The following is a 23,736-nucleotide window of genomic DNA, read 5'->3' as shown; positions in this document are numbered from 1 at the left end:
GTCCAATGAATATAAATACCCATTTGAAAGTCTGACTGGTGAAAACAGCTCCCTCAGAGTGCAGTGATGCTTGGCAGGAGCCCATCACCTGCAGCACCCTGGGATTCAGTCAGCTCTAAAGACACATCCAGCAGGCTGCTTTGCTTTGCTTTCATGTAGCACTGCAGGTAGGATGGTAAATTGTTTTTAACCTGTCTTTATACTGGGGAAAATAGGAAGTTTCCTTGTAAGAATAAAGCGTTGCCTTGCAGCAGGCAAGGGAGGGGTTTTTCTCCTTTGCTTTGGCACACAGCTTTAGCATGAGCCTTTGCTTTTGCACAAGCTTTTCCCACTGCAAATGGTCTCCTATGAGCTTTTAATTGGGAACCATTTGGACTTGATACTCTGCTGGATCTTCTTAGCTGTGAGTTTGACTTAGAGTCCACATGAGCTCCCAGAAATGCAGAGAAGCTGCTCCTCTACATTGTGCTGTCTCCTCCTGCCTGAACTGAGCCATTCCATGAAAAGGCTCCCTTTGGTGGTTGGGTTTGGAGCAATTAGCCCAGATAATTCCTGAAATGAGCCAGAGCGGGGGCTGATGAATCCATCCAGGTGTGGGCATGGCAGAGGAGTGGGATGGGTGCACTGTTGTGTTTGAGAGCAGCTGCAGCTGGCAGGTCCTGGCCATAAGATCTGTGTATTTGTTCCCTGTCTGGCAGTCTCTTTTTGCTTTCCATTGTGTGCACTGATCCCAGTGAGAGATGCCCTGCAAAGTTCAGGTCTGTACAGCCAGGAGAGCTGTCATCCCTGCTGAGCAGGGAGGGGAAGGACAGCACACATACGAGCTGGTGGGGGCAGCAGGTGCTCACAGAGGTAGGGAATGACCTCTCTGAGATCATTCCCATTGAACAAACCCTCCTGGGACTGAGGGGTTCCTCACCCCTGTGTGTGCTTGTGGAAAATACTGGCATACAGCTCTCTGAGCATCACTGGCCTCTTCAGTTGCACAGTAAGCTGTGCACACGTGAGGGAGCAATTAAATAGGATATTTTAGCTGGAAGGGACCTGCAGTCATGCAGTGTGACTGCCTGGCCAGTTCAGTGCTGGCCAAGTTAAAGGGTGCTGTCAAGGGCTTTGTCCAAATGCCTCTGAATCACTGACAGGCCTGGGACTGGCCAGCCCACTAGGAAGCCAGTCTCTGGTGAAAAAATTACACAGAATAAATAATCTAGAAGGATGTTTTAGAGTATTCTATGGTTTGAAAGAGTTGTAGGAAGGGGCCATGGTGTCCCCTCTGTTGGGAGAAGAGATAGTACTTGATTCAGGGGAATAGGTTGTGGTTTAAAACATGGATAACTGAGAAGTGACCTCTGCCATATCTCTGGTCTTTAAGAGAACATTGTTACTGTATTCCCTGAGACATCTGAAATTACTGATAACAGCTTTGTATTGAAATCCCTCAATTCAGTATTATGATTGTCCCTTCTTTGGTTTAAAGTAGAAGTTACCTTTAAAATGCTGTTGAAGCGTTTTCACAAGCAGAAATATAAAGATAAGCAAGTTCTTTTAAGAAAAGGAAATAATCACAATGAAAGGAAATAATCAAGTCCCATCCTGACCCAATAGCTTTGATGGCCTTTGGGTAAAGATTCAGCTCTGGCTTTATGTAATGATAGCCAGTGCTCTCCAGTGTGTCCTGGTCATTAAGGAGTGTTTTCAGCTTTTGCTTTCTGTAATGAGGTGTAACAGGCCAGTTGTTGGAGACCAAATGTTTCATTGATTGCAAGACCTGTGAAGCAAAATACTTGGAAATCTTCTGGCACTGATTAGTGTAAGGGCTTGAGGAGGTGTGCACATCAGAGGTGTACCTGCGTTAGCTCCCATTAGCTCTTCGGGGTGTGACATTTAGGAAGATGAAATTAGCATCACTTGTCCTTTCAATTATGGGTAGCACTGAGTGGAAATGAAGAAAAATCTGCTTCTGGAAAGCTCAGTACATAGAAATGTTAGTTGAGAGTAAGTGACCTTTATGTAAGGAGGACTATGAAATTCCTTTCTTTTTTAAGTAAACTATCAGTTCTGACTTCATTTTCTAATTGTGGTAATGTCAAGAAATTTATGTTAATCAAATGGCACTACTTTCCAGAATACTATGGATTTTTTCCTCTGTGGAACAAGTGAACTTAATTAATGTTTTTTATTTTCTTCCTGCTGTACTGTAATTAATCTTCAGTTGTTCCCACAACTAATTGCACCTCTTAGTGTCTTAAAATGCTCACAACATTCAGTCTGAAAGGGAGAATTAGCAAGTAAATTAAGAGTGGGTCATTTATCAGTTGCTTGTGTTTATTTTAGATGACTGTATGTTGCAGCTGAGATAAATGGTGTGATTTTTGTGTGTGTGGAGATTCACAATCAATATATACACATGTAATTGCATTTTAAGGGAGAATCGTTGGTAAGGTTGACCAAGAACCATCCTAGACATATTCTTTAGAAATATAATGTAAGGATCATTGGCAATTGTCCCACACTTCTGTTGTCTTCACTTGGTGGCAGCAGGGAGTGGTTGGACATGTGAGCCTCAACCTGGGTGTTTGCTCTGCTGTAACTTGGAGGTAGAATAGAAACACAGAGGGATGAGTTGCTGGATGTGCTGCCCTTGCCTGGTAACTTTTGCATAATCATCCCCTGGTTACTGCAAGTTTCAAGCAGTCTAATTAAAAAATTGTTTACCCTCCTGATTTGATCAAGGCAATTTACACCCATTTTGACAGCAGTTACTGTTATGCATCAGTCTTACTGGCTTGTGAAATTCTATTAAAATACAAAATCAGATAAGTTACTGTATCCTTGCAAAAACCTGCAGGAAAAAATCATTTTCATATGGGGTAAAACAGTGATAAAAGGAAATTAGGCATGAGCACCAGTACAGATGGCATGCTACAGTTTGCACTGCAAGCCTGGCTAGATAGAAAGTTAATGTTCAGGAAAGTTTTCAAGCTAACCTGTGTTCATATTGCTGCATTGTGTAGGTGAGTATTGCTATTAATAATAGTGATATTTATATTAGCAGCATTCTGATCAGATACCTGGGGCTTTGCAAATGGAAAAGAAGAGGGAGAACTGCTCCCCAGTGTGCGAGAGTTAACTTTTTAATGCATTTCATCTTTCTTCCTGAAAGCAGGAGTAAACCAACATTTGTAGTAGGTGTGAGTTAATTGTATATGTGTCTTTATTTGGAACAAAGTGAAGCCTCAAAAAAAACACGTTAAATGTGTGAGGTGAGGTGTTTCAGCTGTGAGGAAGCTGGCAAAGATGCAGAGTAAGATGCTACTCCACAAGTATATTCAAAATATCCCTGCTTTGGTAAGAAATAAAATTTTCTCCTTTATTTTGATCTGTGCACATCTGCAGGCACTTGAGACTTGATGGGTAACTGAATATTCCAGGCAGCAGATCATAAATAAGAGCAGCATCTAGACCCAAGATTGTCACTGTAATAAAAACTATTTTCTGCATCTCTGTAACAACCTTATAAGAAAAATAGCACCTTGATTAGAGTAATAACTCTCACATTTAATCTCTAAAGTGTAATGGAGGCTCAGCTTAGTGCAGCAGGATCACATCGGGCAGTTTTCCAGGGCACATTTTTAGGTTCCAGCTTCACTTTGCTGATGTTGGTGAAGCAGTGGCTGAGCTTGGCTCCCTTCTCCAGCTCTGCCCAAGTTCCTGGGGCTGTCACAGCAGCAGCTTGGAGCCCATGTGCTCAGTGAGCATCATTTGAAGGCTCATAAAGTCTGTTAAAAATCTGGGAAAGTGGCTCTAATGCTGCACAGGGAAGATAAACACATGCAGGGCTGTAAGAATATTGGTTTGCTGCTCTGAATTCTGTTCTCTTTTGGTTTTAGCTTTAAGTTCACTCTTATTTATTATTGTTGGTTATTGACAAGGTGTTGTAGCTGCCTCATCATCTACTTCTTCCTGACTGTGTAATTTCAAGAGGCCTTTGGGTGTTCTCCCTGATTTCTCTCATATCTTCCATTCAATTGCTGTTAATTCCCATTTAAGCTGTGCTCAGTATTGCCCTCCCTGCCTGTTCCTTGCCCCCCCAGATGTGGCTGCACACAGGAATCTTCAGTCAGGCACTTGGCTGCCCTGTCTTCCATTCCTGTTGAATGTGCCCAGATGCTTCTTGCAAAAAAATCAATTTTTCTTGTTGTGGATGAGCTTCTGTAGGCTGAAATACTTCAACTCTCAATAACTCCAGATGTCTGACAAGTGACTGTCTGCTGTGAATATGGGTTACAAACTCAAATTCAGCAGCAGATGAAAGATAATCTAGTAGAAACAGGCTAAAAATCGATTTTTGGCAGCAAGTACCCTTTGTCTAGCCTGCAGATGTCCTAGATAATTCAGTGAAGAAAACCAAACTCTTCCCATCTGACTGTTATCACTTCTTTTCCTGCCTTTATCTGTTCTTCACTTGGTTTTGTTTTTCAAAATATAAGGAAGGGAATGTTTCCTTCACTGGGCCCTGTTGTTACTATTATTATTCAAAAAATCAAAAATCATATTAGTAGTGGTGAGCATACATTATAATACAGTTAAAATACATAATATGTATTATAAATAAAACCTTCCAAAAGGAATCTTCCAGAAAACAAATCTTGAGGTCAAAGGGGGCCAGTGCATCCCACCTGTTTGGTCCACACCTCATTTTAGGACTGGAAGCCAGAGTTGGGAGAGGTTGTGGGAGCACAAAACTCTTTTGGGGAACTCCTGTTTTATGTTTACTTTCCCTCAGCCCCTGCCTGCAAAAAGAGATTCCAAAGAATGGCTTGGAAAAGTGCCCCAAAGCTGAAAAAGTTGGGTCACCCTTGTGCTGGTTGTAGGAGCAGTGATGGATGTGGGGATGAGAGATGCTGCAGATGGGAAACTTTTCCCTTTGAGTAGAATGTTTTAAAATACAGCAGAAATAAAAATTTATATTAAAAAAAAAAAGTGTGTTGACTTTGCTCCCGAATATCTGAATTAGATGGTTTTGGTTTGAAGCTTGGCTTTCCTTGTTGCCACCTGCAGTACAGGGAGCTGCTGGTGGAGAGAGAAAATGACATGAATCAGTGAGTGTCTGAGAGTGTCCTGCAACCAAATTAGAGGAACAGTCTAAGAAAGTAGGTGGGGGCAGTAAATGTGTAGATAATGTGATGTAGCATTAATAACATTAAAAGAGCTGTTTGTTTGTGAAATTCTTGTCATTAGTTTCTAATTAGGCAGTTGTCTTTGTGTGCTGGTGTGAAGCCTCAGGTCACCAGGTTAGACTGTGTGTTAATGATGCTGTGTTAATGATTTCTCTCCAGCCAAAATCCTGACATCTGACCACACATTTTGAGAGGCAATAACAGAATCATTCAAGGCTCACTCAGCCTTTGTGCCTTCCCCCAAGATTGCCATCTTACTTAGTGCTGTGCAGTAGAATTTCTTTCAAATTAAATTCTTGCAAGGACCAACAGGTTACCAAAATATAAACAAAACCCAAGAGTTTGAAAGGGAACCTGCTGCTCAAAATGTCCTGGGAATTAATGAGCAGAGGTAGAGCAAGTACATTGATATTCTTCTGCTTGACTGGAAGTGACTGAAGTGGAAGAAACAAAATAGCTGCGAGATGCAAAATAGTTCCAAGAAGATCTTCACTGGGAATAAAAGGGTATTGATGAAAAACTAACAGCAGTGGTGTCTCCCTAACAATTGCTGTAGGACACGATGTTCTCTCTCCTCTGCTGTGTGCAGGTAAATGAATAATCTGTGGCTGATGTGAGAATGTCTGGGAAGGGAGAATTGGGATCACTCTGTGAGATGAGGGAGATGTAACCTCTGGGGAGTGCATCCCTGGAGAAAGTTGCTTTCTTTTTGGTCTCTGCTGTTATTTTAGTGGAGATGAGAGGCAACACTGCAGCATGGAAAATTAGAATAAATCAGGTTTAATTGTGGATGGTGCAAACTTTAAAAAAAAAATACAGCTGTATTGAGAATGCCAGTAACCACAGAGGCTGAATGTTTTCAAAGGCAGGGTGCCAGCTGAGGTATGTAGCCTATTGTCTTTTGAATTCAACTGGGCAAACCTCTGAGATACGAAAATGTCTTGTTTTGAAGAGGGAGATAGAGCACAGGGAAGGTTTCCATACACAGATTAAGTCAACTTTTCAATGAATAAGAGATTAAGTCCTTGCTAACAAGCTCAGAGCTGACTTGTTCTTAAGGCAATGTATAGAATGAGACCTGGATGAAGCACAGTGAACAATTACAGGCTTGCCAAGAATGCAAAGGTAGATTGAGCTTATGTTCAAATGTCCTTTTTAAAGTAGATTTAGATTTTTAAAATGAAATTGCAGTAATATGAACATGTTACCTTAGTTAAGATAATTTTAATGTATGCTACCTCACAGTAGCAATGTGCAGTTACACTGATTGACTCAACTCTAAGTTCATTGTGATCCTCCAGCAGAAAGCCCAGGAGAGTGAAAAAAGGCTGCTCCATACCTATAGCCACCTTTATCAATTAACTACAGTATTTTTAAAATAACAGAAATAATCCTTGAGGATTATGAAATGCCTGCTTTACACATGAGGAAAATACTGCCTTATCAAAAAATCACAAGCACCTTGAAGTTAGTCTTTGATCTTCATTACATGCCTTACATCATGATCTGCATCTTCAAACACAATTACAAAGCATTAGTGTCACAGTAAAGCCCAACAGCAACTGAATTTGGCTTAGCCATCAGTGTTTCTTCTTTAAAAATTGGAAGCCCCCTTTTTTTAGAGATGGTCAAATCTCAGAAGTTTTAGGTGTGCTTCCATTGCAGTCCTGTGGTGCAAGCTTCTCTGTAACAGTTCTTGCTTTCCTGACAGATGTTTTTTGAGACAGAGAAGTAGAAATGAGTGGAGATGGGAACTGGATGGGAGTACTGGTATTAACTGAACTGGGAGTATTAGTCCAGTTCCCAAATGACAGAAGGAGCTCAAAAGTTTTTCCAGATCAGTTCCTCAGTGTTAGGAAGTGTTCGTGATCTTAGTCATATCCAAGAGCTTGAAATGTCATTTGAGTCATTGGTATTGGCCATATGAATGACTGTAAATGTGTAAATGTACCTTAGGCCCAACCTGGGGTGAGGGTGTGCTTTTCTGTTAGCTGGGAAGATACATTTCTCTTTCCCTGCTCACCTAACTCCACAAATGATTGCAAAGAGGTCATTAGTCTAAAATAGGCTTTGGATCTTTTTTGCTCTCTGTTGCCCTTGGACCAGGGTCAGAGACAAATCTCTAAACTCCTGTGAGTAGTGCAGTGGTTTCTGAGCCAGCTGCCTGATTGATCTGCAAGAAGTGCTGGAGGAGAGTGTCTTGCCTCTTGAGTCTTAATGCTGTCCTGAGTGTGTGTTCTTTGCTCATCACGCAGTGAATCTCAAGAAACTTTATTCCATGACCATGGGTTTGTGTCAGTCTTTTGAAACGTGCTCTGGCTGCTTTCGTGAGCCTCAGAAATGTGGGATAGCAGGGAGTTCTTAAACTGGGTAAGCATAAGGTTAGGAAAACAATTCTTTGGAAAGAGGCTTTTAATTCTCCACTTAAAAACTTGTGGGCACAGATCTTTAGTTTCCTATCAAGGTGTGAGTCTCACTAAAACTCAGTAGTAAGTCACATTAGTCCTCAGAATACATTTCCAGCAATTTGAATTACCTGAATATTCCCTTTTATTACAGATGGTTCTTGATCTCTGTTTGTACTTACGTGGATTGCAATCATAACGTAATACAAATTGATTTCTGTCCCTGAGAGCTAATGACAGAGCCATTTTCTTTGAAATGCCCAAACTGGTTGTACTCTGTATCTCATGCAAAGCCAAAGGATAAAGCTAGCACCTGGATAGGGAGGTCAAAGGAAAATATCTCTTGGCTTCCTGGTGATTTAAAACCTTCTGAAATGGTTAAGATATTTGAATTTGGGTAAAAAATAGTATGTGATCCTACACAGCAAATTTTCTGTTCTCCAAGGCCAGGACTATTGCATGCAAGATGTTTCCTGGTGGAGGCTGAGTGGATGGATGCACAGTCTGGGTGTTTCCTCATATTTGCTTTCATCCCCACTGTGCTCAGCTCCTGGGGGTCAGGGGCTTAGCTAGAAATTGCTGGCTGACATACAACTGACATACAACAAAAAGCATTTATCTGAGCAGAGCAATAGAAAGTAGAAGTCAGATTCTCTTTAGCACCTGTATACCTTTTTTTTTTTTTTTAATTACATTGATTTTGTTCCGTATTACATTGTTGGACAAGTTTGTGTGTGCTCTTGTTTAGTCTTGTCTGTGGAAATGTTTTGGAAGATGACACAGATGACTGCAAGACATGGCCTTTGTGTCTTCATGTGCAAACGAAGTCCAAATCCATTAAAGAGTCAACATATTAATGGTGTTTTCACCATGCATGTAAACCAGCAGCACACACGGTGCATTGTAGCAGGACACAGGCTGAATCCATTTTGATTCCATGGTGGTAATGGAATCTGACAGATGTGCTTCCTGATAATTCATGCAATCATTTTGCAAGGTAGTAGTAGTTTCAAAAGGGACAATGAACTTCTGCTTTCCCTGACCTCCTCATCATCATCAGTGTGTTATTAATGGGACATTTTTGTATGTGTGTTTAACAGCCCTGCAGGGCACACGGTGCCCCTTTTCACAAGGTGGATACTTCAGGGCTAAGTGCAGTAACCAGAAATGTCAGTGCCACTCCAGGGTAACTACATGCTCTCATTTTTATTGTTCCAGGTTTATCCCAATTTATAGGGGACCAAGTCACACGTACAAGATACAGAGGCTGACAGAATCCACCTGTTACTCGTTCAGAATACAGGCAGTCAACGATGCTGGGGAGGGACCTTTCTCAGAAATCTGTACCTTCTGCACAACTAAGTCACTCCCACCTGCAATCAAAGGTATGTAGTATGTTTTTTTATCTGTAACTTGTAAATATTTATGTAATTGGTAGGTATGAGGGGAGGCTGTAAGGGTTACCATAAGTGTGTAATAACACTTGTGAGGAACCCATTTGTGCTGACTGTAGGTTTCTCTTGAGTTGTGAAGTTATGTAATGGTGGGAAGCTAAATTACCACCCCAAAAAAAAAAAATCACACAAGCAACACAAAGGTTATGTCAGCCACTGTTTTAATAAAAAACTGTTCAAATGCTGCTGCTACCAATAATGTTTGCCAGGGGATTGCTCTGGATTACCACAGCATTTATACAAGGGATCTAACAGCTGTAGTGTGTGTGTGTACCTACCAACTTAAGCTTTAGTAAAGTTTAATTTTTTTGTTATGTATTTGATGTCCAGTGTAGACCTTCAGGGTTTATTTTTCCTATAATGTATAAAATTAATTATGATATTTCACATATAGAGCATTAGACTTAGAACTCAGCATGTGTTCCACTAGGAGAACTAAAGGCCTAATTAAATGAAGTTTTATAATGAAATGTCTTTTACTGTGTGTAAATTTTGTCCTAAGTAATTATGCTCCTGAGGAGGAGGAGGAAGGAAGGAAGGAAGGAGCAAAAGTAAAACCCACAGTGAAAGATGTTTCATTATAAAACTTCATGTAATTAGGCCTTTTGTTCTAGGCCTAATTAGTCCTTCTTTGGCCTGTTACAAGGGCAGTGGGTTTGCTCTATGGGCTGTCAGCTTTTCTCCTGGGTGCTGAAGTCTTCCCTGTCAAGCCATGTGATTTTCTGAGAGAAACGACAACTGTCAATTTGTCAGAGAGGTTTTGTTTGCTTCTCTGTATTTAAAATCCAGCTGTAGGGATTTTTGACACCTGTTGTAAGCAAATATTTAGAGAGTGGAGAGCACTGCTGGGGGTGCCTTTCCTTGCTAGGTCAGTCACCCCCAGGGAGAAAGGTCACTCTCCAGCAAAAAATACCTGTGTGATTGAGGGTAAGGATCCTTAGCCAGGGGTGATTTATGCTGATCCACACCTTTTCACAGGTGTGAGATGTGCTGCCCAGCCAAGGGAACAGAGCTCATGTGGCATGACCCAGGATGCCACTGTAGTCACACTTGCATTTTGTTGGCTAAAAACGCCTTTTATTCAGTTCACCTCCGCTAGGTGTTTGTTTTGAGCTCTCAGTCTGCCTGTTGAGTTCCTGTTAAGTGTGACTCATCCCCTGGGCTGAGTATCAAGCTGAGAATCAATGGTGCAAATACCAGGTCGTGTGTGGGCTGGGACCTCAGGTACCTGACAGAGCACTGGCTGTGACAGAGAAAAGGGCATGACAAAACTCTGCTGGTGAGCACTGCTGAGGGGAGCTGATGCCATGGGGAGTACTGGTCTGATGCCAAATGATAGTGTTGATTCCCTTCTGTGCTCAGAGAAATACAAAGGAATTTATGTGATAAACTTAATTTGGCTTTTTATCTATCAGAAGAAAATGTGTGTTCTCCTATAAGGTCTCCTAATTACTCTCTCAGTGATGCCAACCCTAGAATAGCTTTGTTGTTAATGGCAGTGTTTTGTAAGCGTCAGACAAAAATCTACATGTATTGAAGTGAGGGATGGAAGGAGAAGGAAAAATAATTGAGATTGTTGTCAGCTAAGATAAAGGCGTTTATTATCAGTCTCTCAACACTAGCAGATGTGCAGAGAGAAGTAAATGGATATTGATTATATTTGGGCCTTCATGATTCAAGTGTTCCTCTTGGGAAGTAACAGATCAGTCTAAAATTTGTGTAATGTATGCAGCAGCATTTGTTTCTTTGGTAGACCCTCCTGTTGTCTGTTGTTGTGGGGTTGGGGATCTGGATTGCCTTTAACAAGCTCATGTCCTTGCACGTGCACGTGTTAACCACCTGATACAAGTGTTCAGCACTCTTGTTTCTCACAGTTTTATTCTGTTTTTTGTGTTGGTATTGTTCTTGCTGGCTCTGCCTGATCGAGAGGTTGGTGGACCCCGGATGCTGTTGCAGTTTTCTTCATGCCTTCCAGTGGCAAATGCTTTGTTGTACATAAAAATGTGCTGCCCCTGTCTGTGCTCTGCTAGACTGTGAGCTTGCCCTGGGTCAAGGCACAGCATCCCTTGGCTTTCAGCTAGTGAGAGAGCCTCTGCCAAGGACAGCAGCCTTGTAACAGCTGACAAATTGAATTTCTGTGGAGTTCTAGTGAGAGCACTAGTCTTAAGTCTGGCTAGAAATAGCAGCTCTGATCAAGTGGGTGTCAAGCTCAGTTATATTCAAGTCCAAGTCTTGAAAATTATGCTTGTCCTTTTGCTTCCCAGGCTGGACTTTATCTCTAATACAGAAGATTCTTTAGTTTCTCTTCTCACATTCCTTCTCCAGTTTTTCCTGAATGAAATGTTGGATGTTATTCCTCTCTTTCAATGGCATGTAGCATGGGAGGGATGCACAGGCATCTCCACTGGCACAGGTGTTTGCTCAGAACTTCCCAGAATTGCTGCTTTTATGAATGCCTGTGTAATTTGTGCACTGGCTTCTGCTTTGAAAAGATCAGTGCACAGCACTGCAATTAAGTTTTGAAAGTTTTCTCTAAATCCACTCCTCCTTTGTAGCAGCTCACAGAGCTGACAGGTAAGAGGTGCTCTAGCCTTTTTAAAATGTTCTGGTACATATTAAGTGCTCATAAAATCAGATTTCGGTGCAGTCTTTATATGAAACATTAACACATTTCCTTTCATTGTAGCCCCTCGAGTGACACAGCTGGGAGGAAACTCCTGTGAAGTTACCTGGGAAATGGTCCCACCCATGAAGGGAGATCCTGTTGGTTATGTTCTGCAGGTACTGGTTGGAAGAGAATCTGAATACAAGCAGGTAGGGAAATGGCCTGGATTTAATATTGTTAAATTGATGGCATAATGGAAATGGTTTTGAAAATCCACTGTGCTGCTTCTTTGTACTGTATTGAATTACACCCTATGGTGATGTGTCAGGTGCACTTTGGTAAAGGCTGAGTCAAAATTAAGAGCTGTAATGGGCTGTTTTCTCCCCTAAGGGAGTATATAGAACATCATTATTTTATTGGAGTGATTTGTGTTCTTTCTGTGGTTAATCACTATTTTTAACTGTACTAACCTTTAAAAAGTTACAATTCTGTCCATCCATGCTTGCTTCTGAGCTGGCTGCTCTTAACCATTATCTGGAGATGAGATGAAGTCAGAAGATGACTCTTTCTAAGCCAGTTCCAAGACTGTCCATCAAGGTTTTCAGTCAAGTACACGTTAAGTGGTTTGTTCATCTGTCTCATTCCTGTCTGAGGTTTTGATGCATGTGTAACTGCTGTGTATCCTTTCTCTCACTGTGGAAATAGAGGCAGTGAAGTACAGCTGATCCTTCTTTCCTTTGTCTGTCTGGATTAGACATCACAAGTGGATACTTCCCCAGAGCCCCTGAACCAGAACAGCTCATTCACAGTTAGATCTTTTATTTCATCTATCACACCTCTGGCTGTGTGATTTGCAGTGCACTTTGTCCGTGTGCTCTCTTTTTCCTGTGCTTCCTTTCATTGTCATGCGGATTCCAAATAAATCCAAATTAGGGAAATGAGATATATACTATGCTAATTAGACTCTTATGCTGTGCTAACGAAACTCTTAAAAATACTTATAAGGTAGTGCTTTCTTTGCAACTGTGTCTTTGTTCCTCTTCAGACTGTTTTTGAGTGCTGCTGTGAACTAATAAATTATCAAAAACAACAAAAAAAATGCAGGACAGTTCATGGGAGTGATAAAAATTCAGACACCTAACAACTGTTTTTGTCAGGAAACGTTTCTGGTGCTGGTGTAGGTAATGAAACCCCTGTGTACTGTGCTGGCCTCATAATGTCAGTGGCAAGTGGAAAAGTGGAACCATTTTGCTGTTGCCTGATGTACAGAGTAGCTTTGGTGTGTCACCTCCAGGTACAGCTTCAGTGAACGTAGCCCCAGTGTTTAAAATGTTCTGGAGTCCTTGGGGAGAACTGGGCACAGCTTCATGTTCTGGGCACATAAGTGATGGCTTCATCTGCACAGTCCAGAACTTGTGCTGTGAAAAAAACAGCAGTAAAGGAAGTAAAAAATACTTTCAGGGTCTTCTTATGTTGAAGGTCTTCATTTCTCATGTGGCACGAGGCTGACGAGGGGTTTTTGTGTGAGTTGTGACTCCCTGAAGGAAGTTCCTGGCTGGCATGCTCCAGGTGACACTGGGACTTTGCTGGCTGATAACCAGCCATGGGAAAGAGGAAGACTTCCACTGTTTCACCTTTGCCCATGAAGATGTTTTTCCTCCATCAGGGCTCAGGGTGGTGTCTCAGCACTGGGGCACGTCCCTGTCTGTGAGCTGCAGTGGCTGCATGCTCTGATCTCCTGTCATGTGCACAGAAGATACAGAAACACCTTTCAGTGATTTTCTGCCTAATGCATTTCACCTCTGCTTTGACGTGCCTGTGATCACCTGTTACTATTTAGCTGCAAAGTGCTGGCACCAATATGTTCATTAATGTTAGTGATATGTTAATTACCTTTGAAGTGCAAGTCCTGAATTTATTTTTAAATATGTTTTGTTCCCTGCAAGTGACAAATATATCTTGCATATGTATCTAAAGGGGTATATTATACTAGAAACATTTTGCAAATTGTTTTGAAGGGTGGCACCAATGAAATACACTCTAGATTTTCAATCTGAAATAGATTTTCAGGCTATTCATGGAATGCAACATCAGCCACTGATATGCTTTTGGGTAAAGCTGTCCTTTCTCTCTAGGCTGTCACACCTGAGCTGGCTCCCTCCCCTGCACCCCAGTGTTTGCAGCCCTCCACAGCCCAAAAGCTGCTGATTTTCCACCATTTAATCTAGCAGAGGTGATATGAAATTACTCAAAGGCTCTTTTTTCCAGACTGGGACTATAGCCATCCCTGCCCTCCTCTGGGAGAGTATTTTGTAAATAGTTCTCTGCTGAAATTGCCTGAAGAACTGGATTTTCTGGAGCTAAACAGATAACATTTTAGCTCCCTGGAGAGTGTATATTAAAAAATGCTAAGTACTCCTTTCCTTGTTTCTCACACAGTGTATTCCTTTCTGTGTATTTGTGTGCTTTATCTTTACAGATAATTTTTAAAAAGCAATGGCATGGGACAGTTCTTTTTAGGAAATCAAATCTTCCTTGTTTATGAATCAGGATGTAAGCCACAGGCGATTCCAGGAATCAGTGACCTGGATTTTTTTTTCTGTTTCTTGCACTTCTGTCTAGCATAGCTCACTCAGTCAGAATTTATCTCCAAGGTGTATTAAATTGTCTCTGTGTTTGCATAGCTTTAATGTGGATTTAGGGGAGGGGGGCTGGGCTGTGCAGCACCTCCAGGAGCTGCAGTTTGGGATAACAGCTGGAATGCCCAGCAGCCTAAGGTTTGGTTTCCCAGTTGAGCAGCTCTGGGGATGGAATCACCCAATCCTTTTAAGAGCTGACTATGGGAGGTGAGAACTGAACTTTTTAAAGCTTCTTTATCCTTAAATTGTTTGCCACTGAAGCAAAATGTTCTACCTTTGAAATTTCCAAGAACTTGGAGGCAGCAGTGTTTCATCAGCTTCTGCCACATCTCTGCTGAGAAAAAAATTGTCTCCAAATGCTTTCCAAAAGAAGAAACAGTATGGGTAGGATACACTGGGTGTGTGAAAATCCTCTAGCAGTTCTCAGGTCTGCACTGAGAGCTGGATGCCTGGGAGAGCCCAGTTCGCCTCACTTTAATTATTGGGTTTTTTTTTAATTTGGATTAGATTGTTTAGGCACACAGAATATCTGAAACACTTGAGTGAGCTGAAAATTTCTGTAAAGCTTAGTCAGCCAAAAATTTGATTTCCTTCTCTATTTTCAATAAGTCAAAGGCACTTGTGCTGGTTTTGTGCCAGAATATGACAGAATTACACAGGACCTGTTGGCATTTAGCTTTACAACCCAAACCATTCTCTGATTCTATCTTTTTATCAGCATACAAAATAGGCTTTTATTAACTATTAAAGACATTGGCCATTTCATCAGGGTGCAACAACCTGGTGAGGTTACCTTGCACTTTCCATGTGTTTCTTACAGGGCAATTAAGGCTGTTATTGTTTGGAAAGAAGGGAGATAGGGTTGGAATTATTTAATGAGATCAGTGAAATTGAGAAATCCTTGCCTGCAGGAATTCTCTGTCTAGCTCCATCAGTAGGAGGAAATACCATAAGAGTCTTCAGTAACAGTTTATTACTTGTGATGATATTTCCATTGTGAGAGCCAGGCAAAAAGCTCATCACGTTTTTATTGTATTCTGAAGTGTCCAAACCAAAAAGCTGCTTTTAGGAACTGAAAGTGATAAATTGGATAGGCACTTCACTTTGGCTTGTTGGCCACCAAAGCATAATGTGCTACATATAAAATAATATTGCTGCTTCATAGAGTTGTATTTGATTTCACATTTGTTTGGCAGATTTAAAGACCTTACTCATAGTTGTCAAGGGTTTTTTCTGTTGAATATGTGAAGTCCACTCACAGAGCCTAGCAGTGTTCAAAACCAAATGTGCTTGTGCTGGGGGCATCCTGCCACAGCTCTGAGGTGCTGCTGCAGCCCCTGGCAGAGGGTACAGAGGCTGCTCTCAGGAGTGGGTGACAATTTAATAATCGTTTACCTGTTACTGATAGGAGATAAATACTCACCAGACCACTGAAAGAAGGACAATTTCCATAGCTGTCTTAGTGCTACTGCAGGAAGTGCTTTGTCTTTATCATTGGTGAATATTAGTTCACATAATCTATCTACATTCAGCAATTTTTTCAAACTTCCCTTACAGATACACTCATCTCTCACTTGGCTGTCTGGATTTTTTCTGAGGAGTGCTGTTGAGTAGCTGGCTTGAGTGAACTTGGCCATCTGTGCTTGTTAGACTGTAATGAAGATATAGGTCTTTGATTTAGCCAAGCCTGGCCTCCAGTTACACTGGTATTCACCACCCTGACAGGACAAAACAAGTAAAAAAAAAAACAGGATTTTTTTTTACTGGTCAGGATTTTTTTCAGTGCAAATACAGATTGTATATATGGAATTGCTAGTATCTCTTAAATGTAATTTATGAAGTTTAGATTGTAAATTTTTTTAATTAAATGTCATTATTTGGATTTTTAATTTTGGTTCAGAAGTGGTCATACTGGTTGCAAAGGTTTATTTGTGGCAAAGGCAGGTAGAGCTTTTCTAGCTGTATGTTTTGAAATGAAATTATTAATTACAGCAGCACCTAAAAGCAAATCTTGCTGACAGTTTTTTTGTGAGGGCTCAGAGTTGCCCTGACTCAGAATCTAAAAAAATGGGAGTTAGGTGGAAGAATCCTGACTCAGTCCTGTGGGACAGCAGAGCTGCCCACACCAGGTGGGTATTAGAAATGGAATTGTCATTGGAGAGCAGAGTGGCAAAGGTGTTCTTGGGATGGGGGCTGCTTTGCAAACAGATATTTCAACCCTCACATCACTTCTGTGGACTGCTACAGCACTTTCAGTTTTGTTTTCCCTGCAATTACTGTAACCCAGTGACTCACTCCTCACTGGCATTGGGAAGACAAACAAAGACAAGAGGAAAGGCAGCTGTGCATGGCTGTGGCCAGTCATAGGGGTTATGGGATGAAGTTCTTGTATTCTTGTCACTTGACCTGGAGGGAACTTCCTGCAAATGCTGAGCAATACTTGAGCAAGGCAGCATTTATTTAAATGTTGTTTCTTGATCTGTGCCTCAGGTCCAAGAAACATGAGCCAGTTGATTGTGCTTAGTCTGGAAACCCAGACTCGCCATCATTCAAACTGCATTTGGAAAAGCTGTGAAAGCTGAAAAGAAAAGGGGAAGACAAACGAAAGAAGCACCTTAATCTTTTTGTCACAGACCTTCTCAAAAAATCAGCAACTGACTGTTTAACCGAGGGATGAGTCTCAGGGGCAAGCAGGGCAGGAAAGCTGGGAAGCTGAGCTCTTTAAGTGGTTTTTAGCTGAGCAGGTTTCTTCTCTTCCCTTGTCATTTCTTACTCCAGAGTAACACACAGGAAATCCTCTATGGGCTTGGGACTAGTTTCCCACTTGCTCCCCTTTTCTAAGATGAGTTCTTGCCTCTGGGAGGGCAGAGATGCTCTCAGCCTTCTGCTCCCACAGCCAAGAGAAGGGAAATGGTAAATGAGCAAAGGAAGAAGTATCTGAAGTTCAGGATGTTTTTTTTCCCGGCAGACACAACTTTTTTCATTTCATAAAATACCAGTCTCAACAACCCTCCATTATATAAATTATTTGTTTTCAGAGTTTGTGAATATTTCCAGTGGTTTTTTTTTCCATTTAAGTCACAAAATTGTCCCAGATATTCCGTTTTTTCTCTCGTTTCTGATACTGTGATTTGTGCTCTGAGTCATGGGGTACCTACATTTGATTAACATAAATAGGTGATGGGTTTGGATTAGTAAACAACCAAATATAATGCAATCAAGAGGAAATTTTTCACACCTTAATAATACTTTATTATTTCCACAGTTCTGAAAGTGCAATTTCTGGCAAGATTGCTGTTTCTTGAGAGAAATGTGAGGGGAAAATACATAAAAATTACATTTGTAAGCGATCTTACAGCTACACATTGAATGACTTCCAATAACCTTGTTTGCAGGTTTTCTTCTTTTTGGGGCCAGACAGGGTGATTATGTCCTAGACATGTTTTGGGCATACAGTCACACTTCAGAGTGCGGAAGCACGTTTGTAGCATTTCTCACACCCACAGAAGATTAGTGTGTGCTGTCATTGCTGCACTGAGCGATGTGTTTGTTGTCTGTCCCTGTGTGCACTGTGTTGAGACTGGTTGAGAAGTCCTCCATGTGCCTCTGTTTTTCTGAAATCTGTGTTGACCCAGTGAGTTCCTTCCTTTGAGAAGCGTTTCCTTAGAGACTTGATGCCTGGAGAGGCTACCTAGAACAGAGGCTGGACAGAGTCAGAGAATTAAATAGGTATTTTTTAAGGCCTTCAGCAGAGACTCCTTGGGCAGTGCAAAAACCCTGTGGAGGCTACACCCAAGATGGACAATGGTCACGAGTTTCTCAGACAGATGTAAGTTTGGTCTATTTGGTCTGTCTATCAGAGGTTAATTATCCAGTTCCACCTTCAGGTGATGAAGTCACATTCCCTCAGTTTACTCCCCAAAATTCATTTTTGTTTATGCTTTTCGGGGCCTGAGGCTGCGAGGGCAACCTTGGTTCTCAGGCCTGGAAAAGGATTGTTTTGTTTGACCAAACTGTGGAGGGGCCTCACTAATACTCCATGTGAAGTTGAGAATTATTCACTAATGCAGGAATTATATTGACTAGCACAGGGTGTGAAAAACATAAAAGCTTTAATCCTAAGGCCTCACACCAAAATCCTCGCGTCGCCGCGCTGTGTGCCGCGGGGTGAGCTTGTGTCTGACGGCGCTGCCTGGTTTGTTTTCAAGGTGTACAAGGGAGAAGAAACCACATTCCACATCTCAGGCCTTCAGGTGAACACAGACTATCGGTTCCGCGTGTGCGCCTGCCGCCGCTGCCTGGAGCCCTGGCAGGAGCTCAGCGGCCCCTTCAGCCCCTCGGTGGCCTTCGCGCTGCAGCGCAGCGCCCTGGTGCTGGCGGGCGAGCCGGGCGGCGCCGACGACGCCAAGGCCAAGGCCATGGTGCCCACGGACGAACAGTTTGCGGCCCTCATCGTGCTCGGCTTCGCCAGCCTCTCCATCATCTTCGCCTGTATATTACAGTACTTCTTTATGAAGTAGACAATTCAACCGGAGTTTAAAGTACAGATTTAACTAATGCTACGCATTATAATCCACACATTTATTCAGATATTCCTCCTTTTTCTTTTTTTTTTCTTTCCTTTTTTTTTTTTTTTTGTTTTGTTTTGAAATCCTTCGTTCTACCATGCGTTTTATATACTGCTCTTGTTTTATACAGTTAAAGATAAATCAGTGTTTTGATGCACCTTTTTGAAATTCAGAACTAGGAAGTGGTCAAACTGGAGAAACAAGCAAACCAGATACCAAAAGCGAGATTTTTTTGTTTTTCCTTCATGATTTCAAAATTGTCAACAATTTGCCTTTTCAATGTTGGTTTGGCTTTTTTCACTGAAGTTCATGCAGTCTCTTATTTTATCTTACTATTTAGGAAATTTTAATAATGAGTCACTTTTTTTGTCTCTTCTTTTTCCTTCTAAACATTAGTCACAAGCATGTATAGACAGTGTTAGTCAAGTACCAGTTTTTCCTTGAACAGTATTAGCAATGTTGCCTACGAATTATTCACTACATTTGCCCCAGTTTTTCAAGGTAAAGCCTAAGTTGTTATTTTAACTGTTTTGTGCATTTAAATTGGAACAACATCCTGCCGTTGAAAAACGTTTTTAGTTGCCTGTTATTTTTACAGTTACAAACACTATAAACTGCCTGTATTAGAAATCAAATAACCAAACTACGTATAAATTATGAAGCATTATAGATCTTTTTTTTTACCATTTTGATTCCTAGCAGTAATTTTAAGTAAGAGGGCATTGTGCAATAGTTAGTTATTCCCATGTTCAGCTATTTAAAAGCTGCTTTAACTTGTCTGTTTGTCACTGTATATAACTATTCCTAATCTAATACTAGATATTATTCTATTACATTCAGCCTGATTTATATGATTCGAGCTGGTGACAGCTTACTGCCTCTACTGAATTAGGTGAGATTTACACTCAATGGAAGCAAACTTTACTGTCAGTTGATTTTTTTTTTATTATTAATATTATTGTTATTTTTTGGAGGGGTGTCTATTTTATGGAACTTTTTGGAGGTATCAGAAATCACATCTGTTTGTTTTAAATGCCTTAGAAGGGTGTCTATGCTGTTCTTACCATGGGGCTGATTGAAATAACTTGGTACCTGGCAAAACTGAGATGAGAGTCCTGCAGAGGAATGGTCCCTGCTCTGGTGGCAGTGTCCCCCTCCTGCCTGCCCCTTCCCAGGCACGTTTTAATCCATCGAGACACTAGATTTTTAACTCTTGAGTCATGGGGTTATTTATATTAAGACAACATTGTGCAAGTACCTCAGGGACATTAATGAGCTGGAGGTGCAAATAGATTCCAAAAGGGTGCAACAGACACAGTGTATTTCCCTGCCTCTTGTTTTTGTATATTTTTGCTACTTGATTTTGCTTTTGTCCTATCTTTTTTTGTGCTCTGTCTCCATCGTCTAAGATTCAGTGTCCTGTACTAGCATAATATTCCCTTAACCAAAGTAATGGGGGAAAAAAACAACATTATTTTTGTTTTTAGGTTTATTTATACTATATACTGCATACAGTACTTTAAATACCAATTACAGTGCAATCTTTTTATTTATTGTAAAAAAATAAAAAATAAAAAGTGTACTTATGTACTAATCTAATCCCCCTCTCCACCCTCCTCATAGCATGTTACATTTTGTCTGTTTTATACTGTTGTACTTTAGGTCAACTTTTTACCTGGCAGCATTCCTAGTATTATTAATCTTCTTGCATTTTCTTGTGTTTTTGAAGATGGGAGCATCTAGTACATTAAATGCCAAAAAAACCCCATTATCAGTGATTCAAACGTTTACATGTATCCAAAAACAAAATCATCTCTGGAAAGAAAGTGCTAAGATCAATGAATTATTCTGTGTGCCTCTCTAGATGTAGCAAATATTAGAAATGTTCTGTATTTTGTTATTGACTATAATTAGTTTGATTTAGTCTTGCAAACTAATGGCATTGAGCTAAATATATATATTTTTTTGTTTTTTTGCCAAAGTCATGGCTTGTCAAATTTATTTACAACTTATTTAAATTTATTTGTGATATGAAACTCTGTGACCTTGCATCTGTATTTTGTGAGCAAAAAGTATACAGCTGTTTTCATTGGAGGGGAGAAGAGTGTATTTTTTAAAACGATGAAAAGACCGCTAGTTTGGAAAAAACCAGAAATTTGAATAGATTGCCTTTTTTTATTTTTGGTATATTGTTTGAGCAGTGCTGCTATGAAATCCAAGCTTGACACCTTTTTTTTTTTAAGAAAAAAAACAAAAACTGCTTTAATAAAGAAAGGAAAAAAACCCAACGTGCTCTAGATTAGCCATTTTGAAAGTTTGAAATACGAGTGCTACCGCAAGCAGTGAGCAGACGTGGAGGGGAGAGCAGTCAGTCACACTCGAAGCATCTCTGTCACTGCTGATCTGTTGGGTCCCTTGTAACCTCACCAACCAGAGCCCCCAGTCCCAGCCTGAGCTTTCGGGAGATCCTGCTGGAGCAGCTGGGACAGGCCCGGTGAATTTGGCGTTTTCAGCCTGCATCTCCTGCCATAGTGATCTGATTGTCACCCGTGTGTCAGTGACAAAGGTCACCGATGTCACACCCTTCTGTTCTGAGGGACGTTGTCCCTGACCCACCACTGCTGATGCCTTGGCCCTTCCCAAACCTCCTCGTGCCCCTCATCCAGCAGTGGCGGGTGTTGGATCCAACCCTAGGGCGCTCTGCTCTCACAGAAACCACCACCACCAACAAAGGTAGAATGAAACACTAAGTATTTAATACCCTTAAGGAAGGAGAGAGATGTTTTTATATTGTTCTGCCTTTTTCTTTATGAACTTGAAGTGTTTTCTAATCCTGTTTGTTGGCTCCAGTAGCTCAGTATTCAGTGTCACGATTGAGAAGTGCCCTAATTGAATGTGTATGAACCTTATCCTTGCACAGTTCTTTAAATTGAAAAAGAAAAATAAAATGTTTTTACCTCACTATGGGAACATACATTCCAAGCTTTTCAACTTTAAAAAAAAATAATCAGAAGTTTTCTTGTATTGTAAATTTTAGACTATTTCATATGCATTATATTAAAACTGCCATATCAATTTTAATGTATAGATTTTGCAAATACTACACTATGTATGTAAGACTTAACTGTATCTGTAGTGTATATGTAATATATTTATGCCCAATAAATGTTTTAATTCTTTCTGTTTTAATTCTTTATTTTAATTGAACACAGCCCTTTGGGTCGACGTGGCCCCTTCTGGCAGGTCAGTGCTGTTTTGCATCCTGGAGCAAGGGTGGGAGCCCTGAATTTACCTCAGGATGTTTCTGCTCTGTAATTGGAGTGATTTTTGTGGTTTTGTGAAGAGTAAGTTTACAGTGATAATCTGAAAGTCAGGTGTTCTAATGACTTCTTTTAAATAGCTTGCATGAAAAATTAAGGATTTATATTTATAGAAACATACCTAGGTCTGTTCTCTCTGAGTAATTAAACTCTTGAAATACTAGAGCTTTTAAATTATTAATTATGTGCAATGAATTCAATTCCTCATCATGATGAAATAATCTAGTATGTATACATGTTTCTTGTCAAACACATTCATTTAATTTTTTAATGCTTTCTTCAAATTACTGCATAAATACAACAATTGATTTGTTTGCTTTTTTAATTACTGCAGTTTACAACATGAGTGGGGTTTTCCTAGGGGAATATTTTTTTTCACTTGGTTGCTCAGCTTTTTTATTTAAGCAGTGCTTGCCAAGACAATCTCTTTAACAAAATCTTTTCAATATGTCTATAAAATAGTAATCAGCCCTTTGACATCTGGGGAGATCTTTTATTTTCAGCGGTGTCTGTTTGCCAGGGGTGTCTGCAGAGATGCTGGAGGGCAGTGAGAGCCCGTGGGAGAGAAGCAGGATTTAAACATTTGCTGTTGGAGTTCTGAATGTCACCTTGTGCTGTTGTCACCCACAGGTTTTTGCAGAGGTGCTGGGTGCCTTTCCCACACCCAGGCTGTGCAGAGCTGGGTAAGTAGCCCTGAATTTACCAGGGATTTTGTTTTGTGAGGAAGCACAGAGCAGGTTATACCCAGGCTTGGCTGATGCTGCGTTTACCAGCAGCTCTTTGCCTGCTGGCAAGAGAACTATCAACTTTGAAAAGTTCAGGAAGAGAGCAGAGGCTGGTATTGTGGGTATTTCAGCGGTGGGCTGTGGCACAGTGTGAGCAGTGCCAGGTGTACCCCAGCAGCGCGGTCCCCGGGCTGGCGCTGCCGTTTCTATGGCAGCGGCGATTCTCTCCTCTCGGTAATCACAGAGCTGCTCAAAAACCAACGCCTGGAGTTTGTTTTGCTCCTCGCTTCAGTCGCTCCTGCCAGCTCAGAGCACGTTTGGTGTGGTGCAGGAGAGCTGAGCCCCGTTGGAAGGGGGGTTTCTCTGAGGAAACAGGGGGTGAAAGCCACGTGTGGCACGAGCGGAGCCGCGCGCTCCCCGGAGGAGTTGGGAACAAACAGGATCTGGAGTGACATCAGTCCGTGTTGTTCACCCCCTGTGGAGCTTTACCAGCTCACCTGTGGCTTTGAATTTTAGGAGATGCTCAAATCCAGCGTGCAATAAAAAAAAAGAGCTGAAGCAGGGGTGGATCACAGTGCCAGTGCTGTGCCAGAGGATCGGGGCTCTCCTGCCTGTCCCTCCCATCCTGAAGCATTGCTGAGGTATTTAATATCCCCCTGAAAATTAAATACGTGGGCTGGAAGCAGATGATCATTAAAGCCCCTTCCAACCCAAACCATTCTGTGATTCCATTCTGTGAATTTGTGGCCTGTGGACATGGAGTTATTCTTCACCATTAATGACATCTACATCAACAGGATGGTTCTGTGAGACCTGTCTTGCAGCCAGAGGTGTCAGAGA

General features: G+C 41.2%; 1 protein-coding gene across 1 annotated transcript in view; it reads left to right on the top strand.

Moving 5' to 3' along the window:
- The window catches only part of FNDC3B (fibronectin type III domain containing 3B), a 186,252-nt gene extending 164,212 nt beyond the window's left edge, over positions 1-22,040 (top strand). The window contains exons 24-26 of the mRNA XM_038146346.1: positions 8,804-8,970; positions 11,726-11,853; positions 18,492-22,040. Coding sequence (XP_038002274.1) covers positions 8,804-8,970; positions 11,726-11,853; positions 18,492-18,803 — 607 coding nt within the window. The 3' untranslated portion in view covers positions 18,804-22,040. The remainder of the gene's footprint in view (positions 1-8,803; positions 8,971-11,725; positions 11,854-18,491) is intronic.
- Positions 22,041-23,736: the final 1,696 nt, after the last annotated feature.

The sequence above is a fragment of the Motacilla alba genome, chromosome 9 (genome assembly GCF_015832195.1).
Source record: "Motacilla alba alba isolate MOTALB_02 chromosome 9, Motacilla_alba_V1.0_pri, whole genome shotgun sequence".
Lineage (NCBI taxonomy): Eukaryota > Metazoa > Chordata > Aves > Passeriformes > Motacillidae > Motacilla > Motacilla alba.
The sequence above is the reverse complement of the archived record's forward strand: the minus strand, read 5'-3'. Positions and strand labels throughout refer to the sequence as shown.